Source organism: Phalangium opilio, unplaced genomic scaffold (assembly GCF_054372755.1).
Source record: "Phalangium opilio isolate 3A_F unplaced genomic scaffold, DU_Popi_V2 ptg000089l_1, whole genome shotgun sequence".
NCBI lineage: Eukaryota > Metazoa > Arthropoda > Arachnida > Opiliones > Phalangiidae > Phalangium > Phalangium opilio.
The window spans coordinates 8797321-8821704 of NW_028324194.1; the positions used below are offsets into that span (position 1 = coordinate 8797321).

At 41.4% G+C, this 24384-nt stretch overlaps 1 protein-coding gene across 1 annotated transcript; it reads left to right on the forward strand.

Moving 5' to 3' along the window:
* The first annotated feature begins 10775 nt into the window (after nt 1-10775).
* Nucleotides 10776-24244, forward strand: LOC149647415 (prolyl 4-hydroxylase subunit alpha-2-like). The gene is made up of 8 exons (XM_089849656.1): nt 10776-11113; nt 14369-14542; nt 19528-19595; nt 21865-21976; nt 22049-22129; nt 22826-22864; nt 23990-24086; nt 24159-24244. The coding sequence occupies exons 2-8, from the start codon at nt 14378-14380 to the stop codon at nt 24242-24244; spliced, it is 648 nt and encodes a 215-aa protein (XP_089705782.1). The 5' UTR covers nt 10776-11113; nt 14369-14377.
* Nucleotides 24245-24384: the final 140 nt, after the last annotated feature.

The following is a 24384-nucleotide window of genomic DNA, read 5'->3' on the forward strand; positions in this document are numbered from 1 at the left end:
ACGCCATCTCGTTAAATCACTCTGGTTGGGATCTTCGCCTCCCTCCAATAAGGCCTTCACTCCATTTATGTCGCCATCGCGCGAAGCCTCGTGTATAGTTTGTAGCCCCGCCATCAGTTACAATGGTTTAATTCCTCAACAAGTTCTTATTTCATTTCAACAGAACTATTGCAGACCATAATTATTCTTTAGTCGCTGATAGATGACTGCGAGCGTTTGGTTAGATAATTGTGGACATCTTGTATTTACACGAGGAAGTACTGTCCTGGTTTATAAGAGTATCCACTTTGATTCGAGAATATTAATCATGTTTCTGGTTGTTGGGCGACGTCCAATTCATTTCACTCCATTCGCATTTCCAGGCTGAAAACATTTTAGGAAACGCTGCTAAAACCAGCTAGAGATAATATAGCAGTAACAGACACCCCCCCCCCACTCAGACACGCCAGTGTAATACCTCTCCGTGACGTCATCGTCACTCGGAGAGGTAAAAAGTATACAGTTAACATAGACATGTACTGATAACCCTTTTCAAGTTTTTCCCAGAACTGAACCTTCCGATAATGAAGTTGCATTTCCAATTTCTTTTAACGTCGATTGAGAGGAAACAAAGCGCGGCGGTAGATAAGGAACTATTTGAAAATGAACTTTACCATTTCGATGATGTCACTCTCTCGATTGTTCCACTTTGATAACGGAATGAGTTTTGGCGCCTTTCTGACGCCAACGATAAGGAACGTCAACTACCTGTTGTTTCACATTAATAAAATCATAAGTTTATAACTGATACGTTCCATAAGGATGACACTACCTATACAAGTTCGTAATGCTAGAGACTTACAACTCGAGCTAGTACCAGAACCACCTACCCTAATCTCGTGTCCTCACTCAACGCTCCCAAGTGACAAGGGCCACTCTCCCAAAGAATCGGATATCAAATCCTGCAAATATTAATATAAACCGATATTAGTCAAAGAATAAACACCAATTCATTACATAAGTAGTTTGTATTTAAGTAATGATCCACGAAAAAGATCTCTTATGTGCTAATAAGATTTCAAAATCCATAAGGAAAAAATTCATTATTTTATTAAAATCTCGAAATTTTCTGTTAATTTTCATAAATCCGATAAAAATCCTTATTTTAAGAAAATCAAGTAATCAAGTAATCTTAAAGGTAGGGTGAAAAGGAAAATCAAGTGATTTTTATATCGATTCCTCTACTAAATATAAGACCAAACTGCATTTAGTGAAACATACAGGAAATACAGTCTCCGACTGATTTTAAAATTCAATTTAGTTTGAGATTTCATTGATAATTTGTCATTAACACCTCCGCCTTTACTTAAATCGCATTCTTCGACTCGAACGTGCGGGCATTGCGCAAAGTATCGCGATCATCTTGAGAGAACATGACGCTAACAAGCTTTTCTTTTCTTCAAAAACTTCAACGTTAGCATTTTGTAAACTCGACATTTTGTTCTACCATAGCACTTTAAGGTGTTGTTATATTATTGTACTGCGTTAGAAAACTCGTTGTAAAGTTCGCAATACGACTATTTCTAAAATAAACGCAACTATAAATAGATACCGTCACACGTAGATTTAACAAAAGAATTTTCGTCACTTGTTCACGTAAGGAATTTAAACTTTATTCTGGCGCGGATGACGCGAAAGTACTTGCAAATGTACTTACCATTTCTTGGGATCGAGGAACCTGTCTTCTTTCTCGCACCAAGATGGACGCCGTTCTTACACGTTCGCCTCTCCCCCAACACCGCTTTTATTTAATCCAAGTTGCGACACAAGATTGTATTTGAAACGAAGGTGACACGTTATCTTTATCGAGTGATTCATATTTTAATTTTTGCACGTACTATTAGATCCATCAGAAGTAGATAATACGTCTCTTAGAGGGAAGTGTACTGCACAAAACAGGATAAGTGTAACGTCATTCTTCCCAACATTTAGAGTGCACAAGGTTACTAAGCCGAATCACATACGCGATAAATAGTTCCCCCTCATCATTACTATACCTATCAGCGCTGAACTATTTGCCAAGGCGATTGTAGATTTTGTCCCACGTCAAGACAATCAAGGTTTGTGCCTGCTTGATTGCTGAGGATTTAGTACTGACAAACGATTATAGAATTCACCCTAGCACTGTGCGATGCCCATCTCAATTATGTTGAGCGGGAGAGCGAACAAAGAGGGCCAGCCTGGGAAGAAATATGTTACATAACTAAAGTATAAAAGAGGATACAGAGTGTCATCCTTCTTCTATTATCCCCTTCTGGATCCATGTAATATCACGCCATTTACTTGTCGAATCAGCGTAGTTTGCCCTGAATTCTCTTAGATATTAAGCTACGCCTACCTTGATAATTTCTTTATCAGAGATTAGACTTCATTGTTTCGCAGTGCAGGCCACCAAACCCAAGTTAAGCTACGTTTAGACTTGCGCGGTGCTAGTGGTAACTGTTTTGGAATTTTTTTCGGAGAGATTCCAACAGTCTTCCATAGAAAAATTTGTTTTCCATGTATGGGCACGTCATAACCCTCTATCTCTTACCTTTATGACGTCACCCCTTCCTGGGTGAAGAACAGTATACTCTATTACAAAGTTGCATCCACTTTGGACACCAAATCTGAATTGAATTTAAACGGTAAGTGATTTCATTTAATTTAATTGGGTGTAGAATTTCCAATTTAATTGCTATACAATAAATATCTGAAGTCCCTAAAAGTTTGATTTGATTGCTTTTCGGTGATAGGCGGAATTCTCTTCATTACGAGTTTTAATGAGTAATGTTCAAAGTGGTAATTAACGATTTTAATTGAAATAATCGTTTATATCGTTAATATAAATCGGTAGGCCTAACACCCAGTCTGCAAGTCTGGGTAAGATTTGGGAGGGGCTTTGAAAGAGACGCCATTAGTAACTTGCTGAATTGAAAGAGAGGCTTTAGATAGAGCCATTATATGTCTATTATTTGCCAATAAATAATTATCGTTCACTCTCTCAGGGAGTCTGGTCTAGTGCCTAAATTAATTCTTGTGAAAAAATAAAATATACTACCAAGAAGTGATATCTAGTTTATTAGGAAGAAGGTATCAGATGCCTAAGTATTCGCGCGCCATAGTCCCAGTCCCCCTTTCAAAATACAAGGGGGAAATAAAAGGAGGCCGAGCTATTTCGCCTCTACGAAATTTTCGTCATTCGCGTGAGTTTTTAAGAACCAATGAGATGCTGGTTGTAATTTAGAGGCGAGGATTAACTCAGGAACTACGTTTTGGGCTGGGGATAAAGCTAGAAATGTGACGAATTTATACCTTCTCCCTAATAAACTTGATATAACTTCTTGATCCTACTAATAGTGTAAATGTGAAAGTTTATGGGCTTTGATATTTGTTACTCAATTCCGCTTTGAAGGCTTAAAGTACCGACGCTGCATGCACCTTGTGAACCTTAGGTACAATGGGAACCCGAGTTTTTAGGCTTGACCGGATGAGTTTTTGGGTTCGATTCGTTCTACTCGTTTTGCTTTGCTGCTGTTCTGATAAAATAATTAATTAAAAAATAACACAAACTCTACAAGAACGATTGTGTAAAATTAAGTTTTGTTAATAATTTTCATTTTGTTTGAAATCTTTATTAGCTCTCGAACAACGTAAGGGACTATACAAGACAATTGGGAGATTTAATCAACGATTGATCATCTCACCATCGCTAAAATTAACCCAAGATGTAGTTTACATTTTAAAAGACCAGAACTGTCAACTAGTTTCGGGTAAGTGCATGTGTTTCCTGGCGAGAGACTCGGCTCTTTAAACACAGCGCGTCATGATGATGATGATTCAAATTTTCTAGCAGACAACGAATCAGAGAAGACTAAACGGTTGCTCTCAAATTGAAGAAGTTTAGAAGAATAGAGAGAAGCGACGGTCAAAGCGATGGGGAATTCAAAATCCCGATTAGATAAAGAAGAGACGTCAAAGGGTCGGACTTCCTTGGGGCAAGCTTCCTCCATTGACGAGTTGTTGAGCAAAATTAGAACCCATGTTAATCAGGGGGACAATAGCGATACACTTTTATTGGTCGCAACTGCTGAGAGTCCGTTGGATGTGGTGAAACAGTTGATTCGAAACGGAGCTGAAATTGACGAGGCAAATAAGGATGGCACGACACCATTAATCCGAGCTTCCGCGGAAGGCCGATTGGATGTGGTCAAATTCTTGATAGACAATGGAGCGGAGATTGATAAGAAGGATACAGAGGGAAGAACTGCCTTACACGAAGCATCCTTCAACGGCCATTTGGAAGTGGTCAAACATTTCCTTGAAGAAGGATCAGCAGTTGACACTACGACTAATATTGGCCGGACACCATTACATTTCGCTTCCAAAAATGGTCACTTACATGTGGTGAAGTTGTTGATAGAAAAACGAGCTGAGATTGATAAGAAGTGTCTTAGGGGATTAACTGCCTTACACGCAGCATCCTTCAACGGCCATTTGGAAGTGGTCAAACATTTTCTTGAAAAAGGCTCAGCAGTTGACACTACGAATAATTATGGCCGGACAGCATTACATTCCGCTTCCGGAAATGGCCCCTTACATGTGGTGAAGTTGTTGATAGAAAAAGGAGCTGAGATTGATAAGAAGAATACTGTGGGAGAAACTGCCTTACACGAAGCATCCTTCTACGGCTATTTGGAAGTGGTCAAACATTTGGTTGAAAAAGGCTCAGCAGTTGACTCTACGACTAATATAGGCTGCACACCATTACATTCCGCTTCCCAAAATGGTCACTTACATGTGGTGAAATTGTTGATAGAAAAACGAGCTGAGATTGATAAGAAGAATACTGAGGGAGAAACTGCCTTACACGCAGCATCCGGAAACGGCTATTTGGAAGTGGTCAAACATTTGGTTGAAAAAGGCTCGGCAGTTGACACTACGACTAACGATGGCTGGACATCATTAGGTTTCGCTTCCGTAAAAGGTCACTTGCATGTTGTGAAGTTGTTGATTGAAAACGGAGCTGAGATTGATAAGAAGAATACTGAGGGAGAAACTGCCTTACACGCAGCATCCGAAAACGGCTATTTGGAAGTGGCCAAACATTTGATTGAAAAAGGCTCGGCAGTTGACACTACGTCTAATTATGGATGGACACCATTAGGTGTCGCTTCCGCAAAGGGTCATTTGCATGTTGTGAAGTTTTTGATTGAAAACGGAGCTGACCCCGCCTTGTCGACTATTGACGACAGTACACTGTCAATTCACGCTTCTGATAAGGGTTACTTGTTCGTAGTGAAATTCTCGCTAGAAACCGGACTTGACCTTGACTTTCCAAATTGTGATGGCTGGACGCCGTTGTTCGCATCTTCCTGTAACGGACACTTGGATGTAGTAAGTTTGTTGCTCCGAAGTGGAGCTAAAATTGACCAAGTGTCCAACAAAGGCCAAACAGCGTTATCCGTGGCTTCACGAGAAGGCCACTTGGATGTGGTGAAATTGTTGCTAGAAATGGGAGCTGAACTAGACCACGCGGATGTGGAGGGCGTTACACCTTTAATGGAGGCTTTAATTAGAGGCCGATTGGATGTGGTTCGCGAACTCATCGCGAAAGGCGCGGATGTCAACCAAAGGGACAATCGTGGCTCCACGCTTGTACACTTTTGTTGTTTAGGGAATAACGTCGAGATCCTCCATACCCTGTTGATGAAAGGCTCAAAGGTTAACGCTGTCAATAACGACGGCGAGTCTCCTCTGGACTTGGCTATCAAAAGAGGCCACAACGTTATAAGAATTCTTTTAGAGAAGTACGGAGGCAAAGTCGCCAATGACATTAACAGTTTAGAAGTGAGAGAAAATTTAACAGATCTGAATGATCGAGTCAACAATGTCCAGGAGGAATTGAATTCCGCCCTGAGAGAAAAAGAGGAAGCGGAACAGGAAATCGCGAGACTGAAGAAGAAACATCAGGAAGATTGTGACGCGATACAGTTCTACTCGACCTCCCTGGATGAGCAACGAAAAAAAGAACTGCATTTGGTCGTTCAAGAAAGAGACGGGAAAGAAGAAAAAATTCGAATCTTGAGGAAAGAATTGAATGAAACGAAAAAACAACTGGATTTGGTTGTCCAAGAAAGAAACGAGAAGGATGACCAGATTAGTATCCTGAGGAAGGAATTGAATGAAACGGAAAAACAACTCGATTTGTTGCGGAATAACACTACTAAATTGTAGCGTTACTTTTCAACATGGTAACTGCTCGAAAAAAGAAGATGGACTTAATTTCACAGGAAAGAATTGAAAGTTTACAAATTCGTTGTCTTAATGAACGAAATGTCAATTAATTTTTTGTTATATTAATTAAAACTGAATTATCTAATTGAGAATTAATTAAAATGAGATTTATATAGTTAATTTAACTTTTGTTTTAATTCACCAACCAATGAAATTGACGAAAACATTTTATAACGAAACGATTTAATTTAAGTAACGAAGTAATTTGTCTTCTTGACTGTTCTGATAGAAAATTGAAGTTATTCGTATATGAATGGTCCCCTACAATATGAAATAAAAAATTTAAACCTAGAGAATTAAAGTATGTATAAATTAATCTTAAAAGCCAAGCAATCTGATTGGCGCACCAAATAAATTTTATTAAAAAAAATAAAAGATTCAGTATCATTTAAAAATAAAATAATCACTGTTGCTTTCATTAGATATGCTCCAGATAAAGCAGCTGAGAACAAAAGTACGTAAAATATCATCAAAATCTTAAATCACTAATAAAACCTAATCAAAACCCATTCCATACATTATTATTTTTCAATGTTTCAAGCCTAAATCTCAATTTTTCATTAATATTTTTTTTTTAATTTAACAAATAAGCGAGCAACACGTCACGCAATTAAATGACGTGATAGGAGGTTTTCAAAGGCGCCATTTTAATATAAAAATTGCCTCCCAACTTGTAATATTTTGGAAAACAGTGATTTTAGGATCTGCGATCATTTACTCAAACGAAATGTTTCACACCTACATATTCGAAACTCGCGACAGACACGTAATTACGGAAAATCAAATGGAATTTATATTAAAAATCTGTGTATTTCCGCTTTGAAAGAGGCATTGGATTAGTTCAACTGGGAATTATGAAAATATCAACGGAGAGTCCCCAATTTTCAGTATAGTAGCTCACATCTATGGAAGTTCATTACTTAAAGTTACATTATTTTTAAACCGTCCTTTAATTTTAAATTATGGCAAAAGGGCGTATTCAATCACTTCAAAAGTTGATCATAAATAGACGTAATTGAGCTTTCTCTGTTGTGACGTCAGTGCCTAGGTAAAACTTCTCGGATCGGGCTTTGGTATAGTGGGCAGCCATGTTTGGTACCGCTTTGGTTCTATGAGCAAATAGCGTGGGTGACGTCACAGTAAGGCTTCTGAGATAGCGCTATTGACGACAATAGACAAATCTGAAATTTAATGTTATTGAGATTCCTTTACATTATCCCTTAAAGGGAGGGTGAAGTGAAAATCAAGTTATTTTTATCGATTCTTCTACTAATTATAAGACCAGTCTGCGTAGTGAAACAACCAGGAAATACCTCCGAGTGATTTTAAAATTCAAATTAGGTTTCGATTTTAAAGATAATTTTAAATAAGAACCTCCGACCAATCGCGTAACGCCCTGCCTTTTTGTTAACAAAATTCTCGTGGCACGTTCCATGTCGAATGAAATTGATTACGAGATTTGATAAAATTCGCGCGCGACGTGACAATCGTGGCGCGAGACATTAAGCGTGCCACGAGAATTTTGTTAATAAAAAGGCAGGGCGTTACGCGATTGGTCGGAGGTCCTTAATTAGAATGATTCTTCAAATCTGAACCTAATTTGAATTTTAAAATCATACGGAAGTATTTCCTGAATGTTTGACTATGTAGACCGGTCTTATAATTAGTAGAAGAATCGAAAAAAACACTTGCTTTTCTACTTCACCCTCCCTTTAAAGGCAAGCTGAAATGGCCGAAGAAAACCAAACGATTTCATTGGCAATATAACCATTTAATTCTCCCTTTAAAAGCTCTCGTTTTTCGTTAAAAAAGAGCCAACGCTGTAATCCATATTTCAAATGATGAATTTCTGTTCAAATGCACAATTTATTCCACCGTTTGACAGCCGGAAAATTAAAATTTCGTTCTCGAATATCCGTGATCTGAACACGTAAAAGCTGCGCAATATTATTCGCACGGAAAAAAACACCATGAAAACGCGGTTAATAATATCAGTCGTCCTCTTCTCTAACTTTGTTTCCCTAATTAAGTGCTCGCCAAATGACGAGGCGAGCACTCACGAGGCTTCTCCCAAGATCATGGATCTCTTGCACACGCGTAAAAACTTCCTGATCATAGCTCTTAAAGAATACGTTGAAAAGACCGAGGAAAATTTGCGAAAAGTTAAAGAGTAAGTTTTCTTTTTGTTATTTCAAATTGCATAAGCGACTGTTTATAATCATTAAAAACGGGGCAATTAGGTAACGCGATTAATAAAATGGAACGGCAACCAATTATTAAAATTAGAATTATGCCTACCTGTAAAGTGAAATGTTCAATTTCCACCACCCAAAAACTCATATTTTCAATTATCTTCAACTGCAACACGACCTAAGTTCAAATTTTCTTAATTAACCCAAAACACAGTCTAATTTGCAATTTTCTTGATCCCAAAACACAGTCTAATTTGCAATATTCTCGACCCCAAAAGCACAGTCTAATATGCAACTTTCTTGACCCCCAAAACACAGTCTAATTTACAATTCTCCTGACCCCCAAAGGCGGAGTCTATTTTTCAATTTTCTTGACCCCTAAACACAAGTCTAAGTTTGCAATTTTCTTGACCCCGAATACGTGCAGATACATTTCGAAATCAACGGAGCTCTATGACAATTCGGCCATTGACTACGACGAGTACTTTAGTCATCCCATAAACAGTTACCTGCTGACCAGACGGACATCCATCGACATCGATCAATTAAGCCAACTTCTAAATCAACCTTATAAAGGTAACGATCAAATTTTGCTAACAAGAAGGCGGGGCGTTACGCGATTGGTAGGAGGTGCAAATTACAAACTATCCATTAAATCGATGAAAATAACTTTAGTTTTAAAATCATTCGAAGACTGTATTTCCTGGACGTTTCACTATGCGCAGATTGGTCTTATAATTAGTAGAAAAATCGATAAAAAATTCACTTGATTTTCCACTTCACCCTACCTTTAATGAGCGTTGTAGACTGACGTTTTTCCTAACCATATTTTGGTAAAATTTTCGTTCTATGACACCGTGAGATTACTTGTGTAACGGGAACAAATTGCGCAGTTTGAAAACATTTTAATTAAAGAGAATATAGCCAAAAGCAATTAGAATAACAGAAAATGAGATAGTAATATTTGGCAAGAAGCCAAATCAACTATTCACTGCAACTCGCGAATTACATTTCAGGAATGGCACAGCCATGAAAAGGCCAACTTAGTAAATATTTCTGCATTTTCTGCAGCTTTCAGTGACGCGGTTTTGTTGCAACGTCAAAGTGGACACTTACCCAATCAAGAGATGTTCGAGCTGTCCGTCGATGGACTGATTTTCTTGCAAAAAACGTACGGCTTGGATTCGAAGGCTTTGGCGAAAGGTCACCTCAAAAGTCAAGTATTCAAAGATTACCCCGACGTGAAAGCCGAACCGCTTGAAGGTATCTAAACGAGTACTTACAGAATGCTGATACTTGATAACGTATCAACATCAACAATACGCACGATGCTTTACCAAATTAAGCCACGTTCACACTTGACACTTTGAAACCGTTCTCAGCGGGTTTTGAAAGGTCAAATTGTAAAATTCGTCTGTTAATCATAGAAATGTTTTGGAGAAAATGCAATAATTATTTTGAAAAAAAAAAAAAAAAAGATTCGATCTTCCCAAAACGGTTGAAAACGCTTTCAAAGTGACAAGTGTGAACATGGCTTAAGTTATTGAAACTGGAATGATGGAAGTGTCGTCATCCCTTTATTGTTATTATCAAAAGCTGATAGATAAAAACCAAAAAGTATACTTAGTTGTATACTTAGTTCACAGTTCCCAACCTTTGACTGTAGACGCCATGTAAAATGAAAATAAAAATACCCTCCTCTCATGCAACCCCTACATGAGTCAACTAATCAGAGAAGACCTTTTGGAGGTCAAAGGTTTATAGAAAATAGCACCTCATGGTTGCCATCCAAACGTGAATTCTTGAGCCTATTCACGCATGTTTCCTGTGAAGGTAATCGTACACAGAGGGTGTTGACACCATGCTGAGTGGTGAAAAAGGGGTGTTTCTCATATTACACGCCGCGAGATAGCTTGAATGAAGTACACTTTTTGTTTTAATTGGTGAACTTTTGTTATTTTGATTCTTACGCTTTTACTTTGAACGTGAATACCCTTTGGTTTAATAGAAATTGACTGCCAGTGGCTTTCTGTTCGCTACTGGGCAAAGAATGACCATGCCAAGGCTCTAGAGTGGTCCGACATTCCACAATTATTGAAAGTAAAAACCGAAGACACCTGCAATCATCCGCGCTTATTCTATAACTGAAATGAATCTGTTTTTGTTTCTTAATCCAGGGTGATTTTGTTGAAACTGATTTGGAAGATGAAGGTGAGAGTCTTTATTTTAAATTAAGAGGGCAAAACTTGCCAAATTTAGGGAATTTTAATTTAGTTGGTAAAGTTTCTCGAGTTGAAAGTTACAGCGTTGCTAGTAATCACACCAACTTAGACTGGGACGTATTAATAATAAAATCTAGAAGTGCAAATGTACTGCTCTTTGGGTTTAGCTAAAACTGAAAGCAAATGCTACGTATTACATACCGTCCCGGGTCAAACTCCTTTGTCGAGGTTGCCTTGAAAAGGTGGCGCTTTTGAAACACCTTCTATTTGACAGATGTTGAAGAACAAGCGCTTGTGCTGGAAGCGAAACTGTTGACTAACGACATCACGCAGGAAATAGAAACCGAACAACACTACCGATTGTGCAGAGGAGAGAAATTACAAGTAAGTGCATGACTGCAATACGCTGTTTCAAACTCACAGATAAGAAATTCAAAAGACGCTAGGCGGCTAGAGTCTAGCAACAATGCAGTTTATTAGGGAGAAGGTTAATGATGCCTTAGTATTCGCAGTTCCACTTTCAAAATACAAGGGGGACGTAAAAGGAGGCCGGACTATTTCGCCTCTCCTCAGTCGGAAAATACGTAATTTTCATCATTCGCGTCGCGCTGACGTGCGTTTTCAAGAACCAATGAGATGCAGCTGGTTGTAATTTAGAGGCGGGGATTAACTTCGGACCTACGTTTGGACTGGAGATAAAGCTGGAAATGTGGCGAATTTATACCTTCTCCCTAATAAACTTGATATCACTTCTTGGCAGTGTTTTGGAAACACCCAATTACGTTCACGCTTGTTTTCCAAAATAGCGTTTTAATTTCATTGGCAACGTTGCCGTTGAATTTAGCAATGGGAAGGGTATTTATAACGTTCTTGATTGCAATTGGGTCAGTCCAGGTGAAATCAGGCAGTGTCCCGACGGCACCATCACCAATTTTGAAGAAACTTTAACCAGTTAAAATATAGACTATCTCATCGGGAAATCCAAGTTTTCAAGTTAAAATTCAATGTAGATTTTAAGATATGAATAATTGAAAAACCGTCACATGCGGGAAGGAAACTTTTCACCCCCAATTCCAGCGATTTTGACAGCCGATATCTAGGTAATAAAACCAAATATAACCTTACAACTTTTTTTATTCTTCAAATGGGTGGTAGAGCCTAGATTAAGCTAATAATAGTTTGCGAAGAACATTTTGTTTTATTTCTATAAATCATCAAAGTGCTCTTTGAATTCAAACAAACGCGAAAAGTTGCCTATAACTTAATATCTCCCGATTCCAAAAACCAAGCTAAAATTAATCAAAGATAATGCTTTCTGGTAGTAATTGAACCGGGAAACACGAAAAAATTTCTAGATTTATGGTACGACCAAGGGATGCGGTGCCATTTGCCTTCGAACACCGCCAAGATTTGAAAAATAGTAAAAACATGGTGGTCTTTGAAGCCGTTGCAAGGTACCACCGTGCACAATTGAAATATGTACCAAAGTACAAACCATCTGAAAGCCCTTGTTTTAATCTATAACATATCAAAAATCCAAGGATGATATAGAATTCCTTTGTATGTACACGCGACATCAAATCTGAAAGAAATTCTGAAAAAAGTTAAAATTTTAAGTTAGCCAAAACAATTGGAAAATGATTATGAACGCAATATGGATTAATCGAAAATGTCTTGATTAGAATCAAGACCTGAAAAGTATGGATAAGACTGAGGTTATCACTTGACTGAAGGATCAGATATTAATTTTTCTTTTTAATTGAAACTTAAAGGCATGCTTAAGAAAAAACAACGTTCCATTACCGTTTTCCGTTGAAATAAATTATTTTACTGGTAATCAATTTCAAAAATTTACTTATCTCGGCTTTTCGACCACAATTCCATTACTCGAAAACATTTTATCATTACATTAATTACTTTTGAGAGAGTACTTGTATGGATTTGCGTTTTAAAAGGTTATTATGGACGTACAATCCCCATTCGGAATCGTCCCGGAACGCTTTGCCGTGGAACATTTTAATTATTCCAAAAGCAATGGCGCCGAATTCAATAGGGACAGTAAGATTTGAAGGAACAAAATTCCAGATTACTATTTTCACTACCATGTCCCTCTGCTAACTTGAAGCAAACTTTCCTCTCATTTTGCTGCTCATTACCGGTGTCATTCCCTTGAGTTTCAGTTCTTTATAACTACTATCATGAGTTTATTTATTTCAAACCAAAATATAAAATAAATTGAATTCTTTTTCGTTTTGTGCTACTTAGAATTTACAAATGTATATAACGTTGTGACGTGCCATATCAAATAGTCTCTAACCATTGTTAGAAACTAAAGAGAGAAATTGCGGAGTAACACTGATCATGCCCTGAACTATGAGAAAGAACAATACGACGGTTGACTAAAGTACACTTGATATCACATCATTTTGCAAAACCACAAGTAAAAATCTTACTGTCCCTATTGAATTCGGCGCCATTGCTTTTGGAATAATTAAAATGTTCCACGGCAAAGCGTTCCGGGACGATTCCGAATGGGGATTGTACGTCCATAATAACCTTTTAAAACGCAAATCCATACAAGTACTCTCTCAAAAGTAATTAATGTAATGATAAAATGTTTTCGAGTAATGGAATTGTGGTCGAAAAGCCGAGATAAGTAAATTTTTGAAATTGATTACCAGTAAAATAATTTATTTCAACGGAAAACGGTAATGGAACGTTGTTTTTTCTTAAGCATGCCTTTAAGTTTCAATTAAAAAGAAAAATTAATATCTGATCCTTCAGTCAAGTGATAACCTCAGTCTTATCCATACTTTTCAGGTCTTGATTCTAATCAAGACATTTTCGATTAATCCATATTGCGTTCATAATCATTTTCCAATTGTTTTGGCTAACTTAAAATTTTAACTTTTTTCAGAATTTCTTTCAGATTTGATGTCGCGTGTACATACAAAGGAATTCTATATCATCCTTGGATTTTTGATATGTTATAGATTAAAACAAGGGCTTTCAGATGGTTTGTACTTTGGTACATATTTCAATTGTGCACGGTGGTACCTTGCAACGGCTTCAAAGACCACCATGTTTTTACTATTTTTCAAATCTTGGCGGTGTTCGAAGGCAAATGGCACCGCATCCCTTGGTCGTACCATAAATCTAGAAATTTTTTCGTGTTTCCCGGTTCAATTACTACCAGAAAGCATTATCTTTGATTAATTTTAGCTTGGTTTTTGGAATCGGGAGATATTAAGTTATAGGCAACTTTTCGCGTTTGTTTGAATTCAAAGAGCACTTTGATGATTTATAGAAATAAAACAAAATGTTCTTCGCAAACTATTATTAGCTTAATCTAGGCTCTACCACCCATTTGAAGAATAAAAAAAGTTGTAAGGTTATATTTGGTTTTATTACCTAGATATCGGCTGTCAAAATCGCTGGAATTGGGGGTGAAAAGTTTCCTTCCCCCATGTGACGGTTTTTCAATTATTCATATCTTAAAATCTACATTGAATTTTAACTTGAAAACTTGGATTTCCCGATGAAATAGTCTATATTTCAACTGGTTAAAGTTTCCTCAAAATCGGTGATGGTGCCGTCGGGACACTGCCTGATTTCACCTGGACTGACCCAATTGTATAGCCTCCGTCCATGGAAAAGACATTACGATGTTTCAACTTCAATGGGAATGATCCGTATTACAAGATTCAACCGATCAAAGTCGAAGAAGCCTCGAGCGATCCCTACATCACCGTCTTTTACGATATCATTCGAGACCGTGAGATCAAAGTTCTTCAAGAAGTGGCAACAATAAAGGTTCGTCTCAACCAAACATAGGGGCCAATTCTCTAACTTTTTAAGCGAGTTATCGCATGTGATAACTATCGTCTAAAGGGTTGATGCCAACCTCGTGAGTTCTATGAGAGCACGCTATCTAAATAGGTGATTAGTCATAGGTGTCATCAAACCTTGAACGAAAATCGGTGTATGTCTCGTGAATTCCGCTCGTGCTAATAAACAAAAAAGTGGGCAAGTTTATTTTTTACCGTCTTTAATATTCACGAGAGTGATAACTTATCGAAAGGGTTTAAACTGGTCGATAAGTTATCCCTTGCTTTATAACCAAAGACGGTAAAAAATAAACGTGCCCAGCTTGTTTTTTATTAGCACGAGCGGAATTCACGAGACATCCACCGATTTTCGTTCAAGGCTTGATGACACACATAAATAATAGCCTATTCAGCTCTCGCGCTCTCATAGAACACACGAGGTTGACATCAACCCTTTAGACGATAGTTATCACTTGCGATAACTCGCTTAAAAAGTTAGAGAATTGCCCCCATAGAGGGCTATGGGTAACTAGTGTAATAGGCCATCACTGAGATGAGGTTGGAGTCTGGGTGTTGTCCTGCTTCCTGAACGTACCGTACCGTACCTTGCCTATAGGTATTTTCCAGACATTCAGTTCTGATGATACCCCCTGCTGATACCCCCTGCTATTACCCAATTCTGTTACCCCCTGCTGATATCCCCTGCTGTTACCCAATTCTGTTACCAACTGTTGATACCCCCTGCTGTTACCCCCTGCTGATACTCCCTGCTGATACCGCCTGCTGTTACCCAATTCTGTTACCCCCTGCTGTTATCTCCTGCTGATACCCCCTGCTGTTACCCAATTCTGTTACCCCCTGCTGATAGCATCTGCTGTTACCCAATTCTGTTATCAACTGCTGATACCCCCTGCTGTTACCCCCTGCTGATACTCCCTGCTGATACCGCCTGCTGTTACCCAATTCTGTTACCCCCTGGTACCTCCTGCTGATACCCCCTGCTGTTACCCAATTCTGTTACCCCCTGCTGTTACCCCCTGCTGATAGCAACTGCTGTTACCCCCTGCTGTTACCCAATTCTGTTACCCCCTGCTCATACCAACTGTTCTTACCCCCTGCTGTTTCCATACTGTTACCCCCTGCCTGGACCCCTTGTTGTTTCCATACTGTTACCCCCTGCTGTTTCCATACTGTGACCCCCCGCTGGGACCCCTGCTGTTTCCTTACTATTACCCCCTGCTGGGACCCCCTGCTGTTTCCATACTATTACCCCCTGCTGGGACCCCCCGCTGTGACCCCCTGCTGTTTCCATACCGTTACCCCCTGCTAGGACCCCCTGCGGTTTCCATACTATTACCCCCTGCTGGGACCCCCACTGTGACCCCCTGCTGTTTCCATACCGTTACCCCCTGCTGTTTCCATACTATTACCCCCTGCTGGGACCCCCCGCTGTGACCCCCTGCTGTTTCCATACTATTACCCCCTGCTGGGACCCCCTGCTGTTTCCGTACTATTACCCCCTGCTGGGACCCCCCGCTGGGACCCCCTGCTGTTTCCATACTATTACCCCCTGCTGGGACCCCCCGCTGGGACCCCCTGCTGTTTCCGTACTATTACCCCCTGCTGGGACCCCCCGCTGGGACCCCCTGCTGTTTCCATACTATTACCCCCTGCTGGGACCCCCTGCTGTTTCCGTACTATTACCCCCTGCTGGGACCCCCCGCTGTGACCCCCTGCAGTTTCCATACCGTTACCGCCTGCTGGGACCCCCCGCTGTGACCCCCTGCTGTTTCCATACTATTACCCCCTGCTGGGACCCCCGCTGGGACCCCCTGCTGTTTCCATACTAATACCCCCTGCTGGGACCCCCCGCTGTGACCCCCTGCAGTTTCCATACCGTTACCCCCTGCTGGGACCCCCCGCTGTGACCCCCTGCTGTTTCCATACTATTACCCCCTGCTGGGACCCCTGCTGTTTCCATACTATTACCCCCTGCTGGGACCCCCCGCTGGGACCCCCTGCTGTTTCCATACTATTACCCCCTGCTGGGACCCCCCGCTGTGACCCCCTGCAGTTTCCATACCGTTACCCCCTGCCGGGACCCCCGCTATGACCCCCTGCTGTTTCCATACTATTACCCCCTGCTGGGACCCCCCGCTGTGACCCCCTGCTGTTTCCATACTATTACCCCCTGCTGGGACCCCCTGCTGTTTCCATACTATTACCCCCTGCTGGGACCCCCCGCTGTGACCCCCTGCAGTTTCCATACCGTTACCCCCTGCTGGGACCCCCCGCTGTGACCCCCTGCTGTTTCCATACTATTACCCCCTGCTGGGACCCCCGCTGGGACCCCCTGCTGTTTCCATACTATTACCCCCTGCTGGGACCCCCTGCTGTTTCCGTACTATTACCCCCTGCTGTTTCCATTCTATTACCCCCTGCTGGGACCCCCTGCTGTTTCCGTACTATTACCCCCTGCTGTTTCCATACTATTACCCCCTGCTGGGACCCCCTGCTGTTTCCATACTATTACCCCTGCTGGGACCCCCTGCTGTTACCATACTATTACCCCCTGCTGTTTCCATACTATTACCCCCTGCTGGGACCCCCCGCTGGGACCCCCTGCTGTTTCCGTACTATTACCCCCTGCTGGGACCCCCCGCTGGGACCCCCTGCTGTTTCCATACTATTACCCCCTGCTGTTTCCATACTATTACCCCCTGCTGGGACCCCCCGCTGGGACCCCCTGCTGTTTCCGTACTATTACCCCCTGCTGGGACCCCCCGCTGGGACCCCCTGCTGTTTCCATACTATTAATCCCCGCTGTGACCCCCTGCTGTTTCCATACTATTACCCCCTGCTGGGACCCCCCGCTGGGACCCCCTGCTGTTTCCATACTATTACTCCCTGCTGGGACCCCCCGCTGGGACCCCCTGCTGTTTCCATACTATTACCCTATGCTGGGACCCCCCGCTGTGACCCCCTGCTGTTTCCATACTATTACCCCCTGCTGGGACCCCCCGCTGGGACCCCCTGCTGTTTCCATACTATTACCCCCTGCTGGGACCCCCCGCTGTGACCCCCCGCTGTGACCCCCTGCAGTTTCCATACCGTTACCCCCTGCTGGGACCCCCCGCTGTGACCCCCTGCTGTTTCCATACTATTACCCCCTGCTGGGACCCCCCGCTGGGAACCCCTGCTGTTTCCATACTATTACCCCCTGCTGTGACCCCCCGCTGGGACCCCCTGCTGTTTCCGTACTATTACCCCCTGCTGGGACCCCCCGCTGGGACCCCCTGCTGTTTCCATACTATTACCCCCTGCTGGGACCCCCCGCTGGGACCCCCTGCTGTTTCCGTACAATTACCCCCTGCTGGGACCCCCCTGCTGTTTCCGTACTATTAGCCCCTGCTGGGACCCCCCGCTGGGACCCCCTGCTGTTTCCATACTATTACCCCCTGCTGGGACCCCCTGCTGTTTCCGTACTATTACCCCCTGCTGGGACCCCCCGCTGTGACCCCCTGCTGTTTCCGTACTATTACCCCCTGCTGGGACCCCCCGCTGTGACCCCCTGCAGTTTCCATACCGTTACCCCCTGCTGGGACCCCCCGCTGTGACCCCCTGCTGTTTCCATACTATTACCCCCTGCTGGGACCCCCCGCTGGGACCCCCTGCTGTTTCCGTACTATTACCCCCTGCTGGGACCCCCCGCTGGGACCCCCTGCTGCTTCCGTACTATTACCCCCTGCTGGGGGTCACAGCGGGGGGTCCCAGCAGGGGGTAATAGTATGGAAACAGCAGGGGGTCCCAGCGGGGGGTCCCAGCAGGGGGTAACAGTATGGGAACAGCAGGTGGTAACAGAATTGGGTATCAGCAGGGGGTAACAGAATTGGGTAACAGCAGGGGGTATCAGCAGGGGGTAACAGAATTGGGTATCAGCAGGGGGTAACAGAATTGGGTAACAGCAGGGGTATCAGCAGGGGGTAACAGAATTGGGTATCAGCAGGGGGTAACAGAATTGGGTAACAGCAGGGGGTAACAGAATTGGGTAACAGCAGGGGGTATCAGCAGGGGGTAACAGAATTGGGTATCAGCAGGGGGTAACAGAATTGGGTAACAGCAGGGGGTAACAGAATTGGGTAACAGCAGTGGGTAACAGAATTGGGTAACAGCAGGGGGTATCAGCAGGAGGTAACAGCAGGGGGTAACAGAATTGGGTAACAGCAGGCGGTATCAGCAGGGAGTATCAGCAGGGGGTAACAGCAGGGGGTATCAACAGTTGGTAACAGAATTGGGTATCAGCAGGGGGTAACAGAATTGGGTAACAGCAGGGGGTATCAGCAGGGGGTAACAGAATTGGGTATCAGCAGGGGGTAACAGAATTGGGTAACAGCAGGGGGTAACAGAATTGGGTAACAGCAGGGGGTATCAGCAGGGGGTAACAGAATTGGGTATCAGCAGGGGGTAACAGAATTGGGTAACAGCAGGGGGTAACAGAATTGGGTAACAGCAGGGGGTAACAGAATTGGGTAACAGCAGGGGTAACAGAATTGGGTAACAGCAGGGGGTATCAGCAGGAGGTAACAGCAGGGGGTAACAGAATTGGGTAACAGCAGGCGGTATCAGCAGGGAGTATCAGCAGGGGGTAACAGCAGGGGGTATCAGCAGTTGATAACAGAATTGGGTAACAGCAGATGCTATCAGCAGGGGGTAACAGAATTGGGTAACAGCAGGGGTATCAGCAGGAGGTAACAGCAGGGGTAACAGAATTGGGTAACAGCAGGCGGTATCAGCAGGGAGTATCAGCAGGGGGTAACAGAATTGGGTAACAGCAGGGGGTATCGGCAGGGGGTAACAGCAGGAGGTATCTGACACAGCTAGATCTAAACGGCTTACATAATTTTTGATATCCTGATCATACTCGGGGGTTTACTAAAAATTACAGGGGTTTTCTTCTCGCGGTATTTATAGCTTAAAGCGGCTGGAGGAGTTATGGAGAACGGAACCGTACATATATCAAATGCGAGGATAAGTTACACGTAAGTGATATCAGAAGGGGATTTTTGAAAAAAAGTATTATATACTTCTGGTGATATCAACATTAAAAAGTATGACATTTGCCACCCGGGTCGCCACTGTTTTCAAGTCATGATTGCATTGTTTTACGGTTGACCCCCTTAAAACTAAGTAAGAATCTTAACACGCAATGCTAATTAAATGGTCTCCTCTGAGTTTTATCAATGACTTTGATGCTATGTTATCATTGTAAAGACGTACAAAATGGGATGGCGTAGCGGTAGCAAGATCCCGGACTGTGGAACCGGTTGAAAATCTGGGATTAGGGCCCATTTTGCGTTGTATCTGCGATTTACTCCCATTTAACCCAAACGGTTTCTCCCAATTTCCATATCTCCCAATCCCATTTGACCCAACACTATGTCTTTTCCCTCAATTTCTTTTCTCCCAATTCAGTATAAAACATATGTTAATAAGTTCAAAGAGAATTTTTTTGTTTTATTAACAATGATATGTTTTACATATTCAGTTTAGTTTGAATTTCCATTTTATGATTTCTAGATATTCAAATGGAGTTTTTCTCCCCGCATCCAGTTCCCTTTTTAGTTGTTTTATTTTTTCCTCCTGAATCTTGTATTTTCTGTTTGATGGTCGAACAGGTAACCCCCCATTTCACCCAATTTAAAACACCCAATTCCCATTTACCCAGACATCATCCAACCCAATTCCCAGGTCTCCTATTCCAATTAACCCAATATTGCAAACCCAAAAAGACTCAAATAGAGTAGAATTTCATTGTTTTATTTATTTATTTTTTCATTACATAAGGGATATACTTACTTGAAGTGTATAACCGCTCCAAAGAGGAAGAGACGTCCTCCTAACCAAACGAAACCTAACCTAACATAACATAACAGTAATGTTTTGGAAAAGGCATATTATTTGAGAAGTCAACGAAAATAAAAGTCAATATTTTGGAAAAGGCGTAACATTGTTAATAGATTTATAACATATTACTAACATAACTTAACCAAACCAAACCTAACCTATCATAACAGTAATGTTTTGGAAAAGGCATATTTTTGTGAAGTCAATGAAGCTAAACACTAATATTTTGGAAAAGGCGTACCATAGTTAAATGATTTATAAAATATTACTAACCTAACCAACCCGAACCTAACCTAACATAACAGTAATGTTTTGGAAAAGGCATATTATTTGAGAAGTCAATGAAGTTAAACATTAATATTTTGGAAAAGGCGTACCATAGTTAAATGATTTATAAAACACGAACTTTCTCGTGGATCTAGCAGAAAAATATAATACATTTAGAATAACACTTCACATTAATTGGTAGGAAAATTATTTAACCTAACCAAACCTAACCAAACCAAACCAAACCAAACCAAACCAAACCAAACCAAACCTAACCAAACCAAACCAAACCTAACCAAACCAAACCAAACCAAACCAAACCAAACCAAACCAAACCAAACCAAACCAAACCAAACCAAACCAAACCAAACCAAACCAAACCAAACCAAACCAAACCAAACCAAACCAAACCAAACCAAACCAAACCAAACCAAACCAAACCAAACCAAACCAAACCAAACCAAACCAAACCAAACCAAACCAAACCAAACCTAACCAAACCTAACCAAACCTAACCAAACCAAACCAAACCTAACCTAACCAAACCTAACCCAACCTAACCTAACCTAACCTAACCTAACCTAACCTAACTTAACCAAACCAAACCAAACCAAACCTAACCTAACCTAACCTAACCTAACCTAACCTAACCTAACCTATTCGCATTAAAAATAATCAAAGTCGTTTTGAAAGCAACCCTTTGCAGCATAAAATATAAGACGAAACCATTCGATTGGGAGAAATGAGAATTGAATAGTTTGGGATAAAAATTCCGATTGGGAAATATAAGATTGGGAGAACTGGGAATCGGAAAGTTTGGGATAAAAATGTATTTTGGGAAACACAGAATTGGGAGAAATGGGACCATACCGTATCTGCAAGTTCTCTTTCCATTTGTTAAAAGGAGTTTTCTTGCTTTCCATCAAAACTTGCTGAACTTAAGGGCGCTGTCGGGTAGCTGTGGCAGACGGGGATAGCCCCCTGCACCCCTCTATGCATTGATGAGGAACCCACCTGTAAAACAAGCCCAATACTTATTGTAGACATACCTTCATAGACGAAGCTTATGTTTTTATAAATATATTGTCTGGCCATTTTTGCGCTTGAAGAAGAAGTTCTTGACCTTGATCATTTCAGAGCATTTGTGCCGCAAAGAATAACCGAGGTAACTGCCAGGATAGCCAAGAAATTGGAAATGGCCATCGGGCTCAATATTGACGACGAAAAAAAGAGCAGCGAACAGTTTCAGGTGAACTCGTCGGCTTCCTTCCGGTTTGTACTGGGCTCATGATTAAAGCATCGTGATTATTTTGGAACTTAGGTTAACAATTATGGAACAGGAGGTCTGTACGTTCCCCACTACGATTACTTCTTTGGAGAGGGAATGCACGAACTCATCAAGGTACGATTCTTTCAAAATCTATTCTATAGTAAAACACGCGACTGATTGATAAAGACAGCTAATCTATACACTAGTAAAATACGTGACTGATTGATAACGACAGCTAAGATGTGCAAACCCTTGATTGCCAAAACCTAAATTAAGCTTAACCAGAAGGGGATAATTGGAGAAGGTGATACTCTGTATCTTCTCATTTAACCTTGACATTCTTACCACGCTCACTCCCCATTTTTGTTTGCTTTCCCGCTGATCAAACTTAATTCAGATGGGCATCGCACCATGCTTGGGTGAATTCCATAATAATTGTTAATTTGCCAGCACTAAATCCCGAGCAATCAAGCAGGCACAAACCTTGATTGTCTTGACGTGGGACAAAAATCCACAAGCGCATGCGCCTTGGCAAAAAATTAAGTGCTGATAGAGTAGGGATAAGGGAACTTTTTATCGCGTATGTGATTCGGTTTAGTAGTATTGGCTCCAAATGGGCTTTAAGGCTTTGGGGTTGAATGCGTCTTCCGCCATCCTTTGAAATAGTCGCCCGAAAATTAAGAAAAATGCCCGAACGGGAAACGCCGGGTCCATTTGCTGCTAGTTCGTTAATATTTATCAAACACCTAATCTCTAATTAATCACACTCAAATCGCGGATGTTAAAGCTCCATTTGCCCAAATACTAATTAATCGAGAATTTTCTTAGCGGGGACAAGGAAACAGAATAGCTACTTTCATGTACTATGTAAGTAACCCTTCACTTATGCCAGTATAAAGTTTCGGAATGACTTCCTTTGGAAAGCATTAGAAAGATTATCACTTGTAAGCTAAATTTCCGAAGCCAATGGAAGTTATTAAGAAATTGCTCTCGTGCCAGATAACTATTAACATTTGATATCAACTTCCAGTTATCAGATGTTCCATCAGGTGGAGCCACGGTCTTTCCGTACGCCGGTGTTTCAGTTTTCCCAAAAAAGGTACACGAAACCGCCTCTGCAGAGAATTACGTTTTAATAGATATACCAAGAAGTGATATCTAGTTTACTAGGGAGAATGTTTAAATTGGCCACATTTTTAGCTTTATCTCAGTCCAAACGTAGCCAGTCCGGAGTTAATCCCCGCCTCTAAATTAAAACTAGCATCTCATTGGCTCTTGAAAACTCACGTCAGCGTGGCGACGCGAATGACGAAAATTTCGTATTTTCCGACTGAGGAGAGACGAAATATTCCGACCTCCTTTTACGTCCCCCCTTGTATTTTGAAAGGGGGACTGGGACTATGGCCCGCACGAATACTTGGGCACCTTACACCTTCTCCTATAGCAAACTAGATATCCCTTCTTGGATATAGTTAGAAGGGAATAATAGAAGAAGTATGACACTCTGTATCCTCTTAATACTTTAGTTATGTAACATGATTCTTCCCAGGCGAGAGAGCCCTTTTCGTTCGCTATCCTGTTCATCAAACTTCAAATGGACATCGCACCGTGCTAGGGTGAATTCTATAACTGTTTGGTATTTACTAAATCATCAGCAATCAAGTAGGCACAAACCTTGATTGTCTTGACATGGGACAAAAATACACCAGCGCATGCATGCGCCTTGGCAAATAGTTAAGCAGCGCTAATAGATATAATAATGATGAGGGGGAACTATTTATCGCGTATGTGATTCGGTTAAGTAACCTTGCGCACTCCAAATGTTGGGAAGAATCATGTTACAATTACCCCGCTTTGTGCAGTACACTTCTCTCGAAGAGATGTATTATATTCTTCGGATATACTTTAGAAGCTGATCGTTTCCCAAACGCTCTGTCATGAGATTTTCAGACCAACTTGTAATTGACTTAAATTGTTTGACGCTTCATGCAGGGTTCGGGTGTTTTCTGGTGGAATCTCTTACGCAGTGGGGAAACGGACCCTCTAACGAAACACGCCGGTTGCCCGGTACTCTACGGAACAAAGTGGGGTACGTCGAAACAATAATTAAGTTCAATTATAATTTCAATATAAATCTATTAATGCAACTTTAAATTCAAAGTTATGAACGTTTGGGTTCACAGTGACAATCAAATTTTTCGCAAGCTTTGCGATCCCGATCAGGATCAACCTTTTGATCAAATATAACTTGTCATTTTCATCTTTATTATTTATTAAATTAATTAAATTTTATCTAAAAAACAATTGTTTGTTTGCATTTTTCGTCTTTATATTAAGTCACAATTCGTTAATTTTCCCAATTTGACAAAACTATACGCTTGATATCA

Excerpts from the sequence above, each read along its gene's own strand:
- LOC149647415 (XM_089849656.1), top strand. The coding sequence starts at position 14,378 with ATGGAAAAGACATTACGATGTTTCAACTTCAATGGGAATGATCCGTAT. Across the intron at positions 21,977-22,048 it reads AGAGCAGCGAACAGTTTCAG|GTTAACAATTATGGAACAGG; the intron begins GTGAACTCGTCG and ends TTTGGAACTTAG. Across the intron at positions 22,865-23,989 it reads TAGCTACTTTCATGTACTAT|GGTTCGGGTGTTTTCTGGTG; the intron begins GTAAGTAACCCT and ends CGCTTCATGCAG.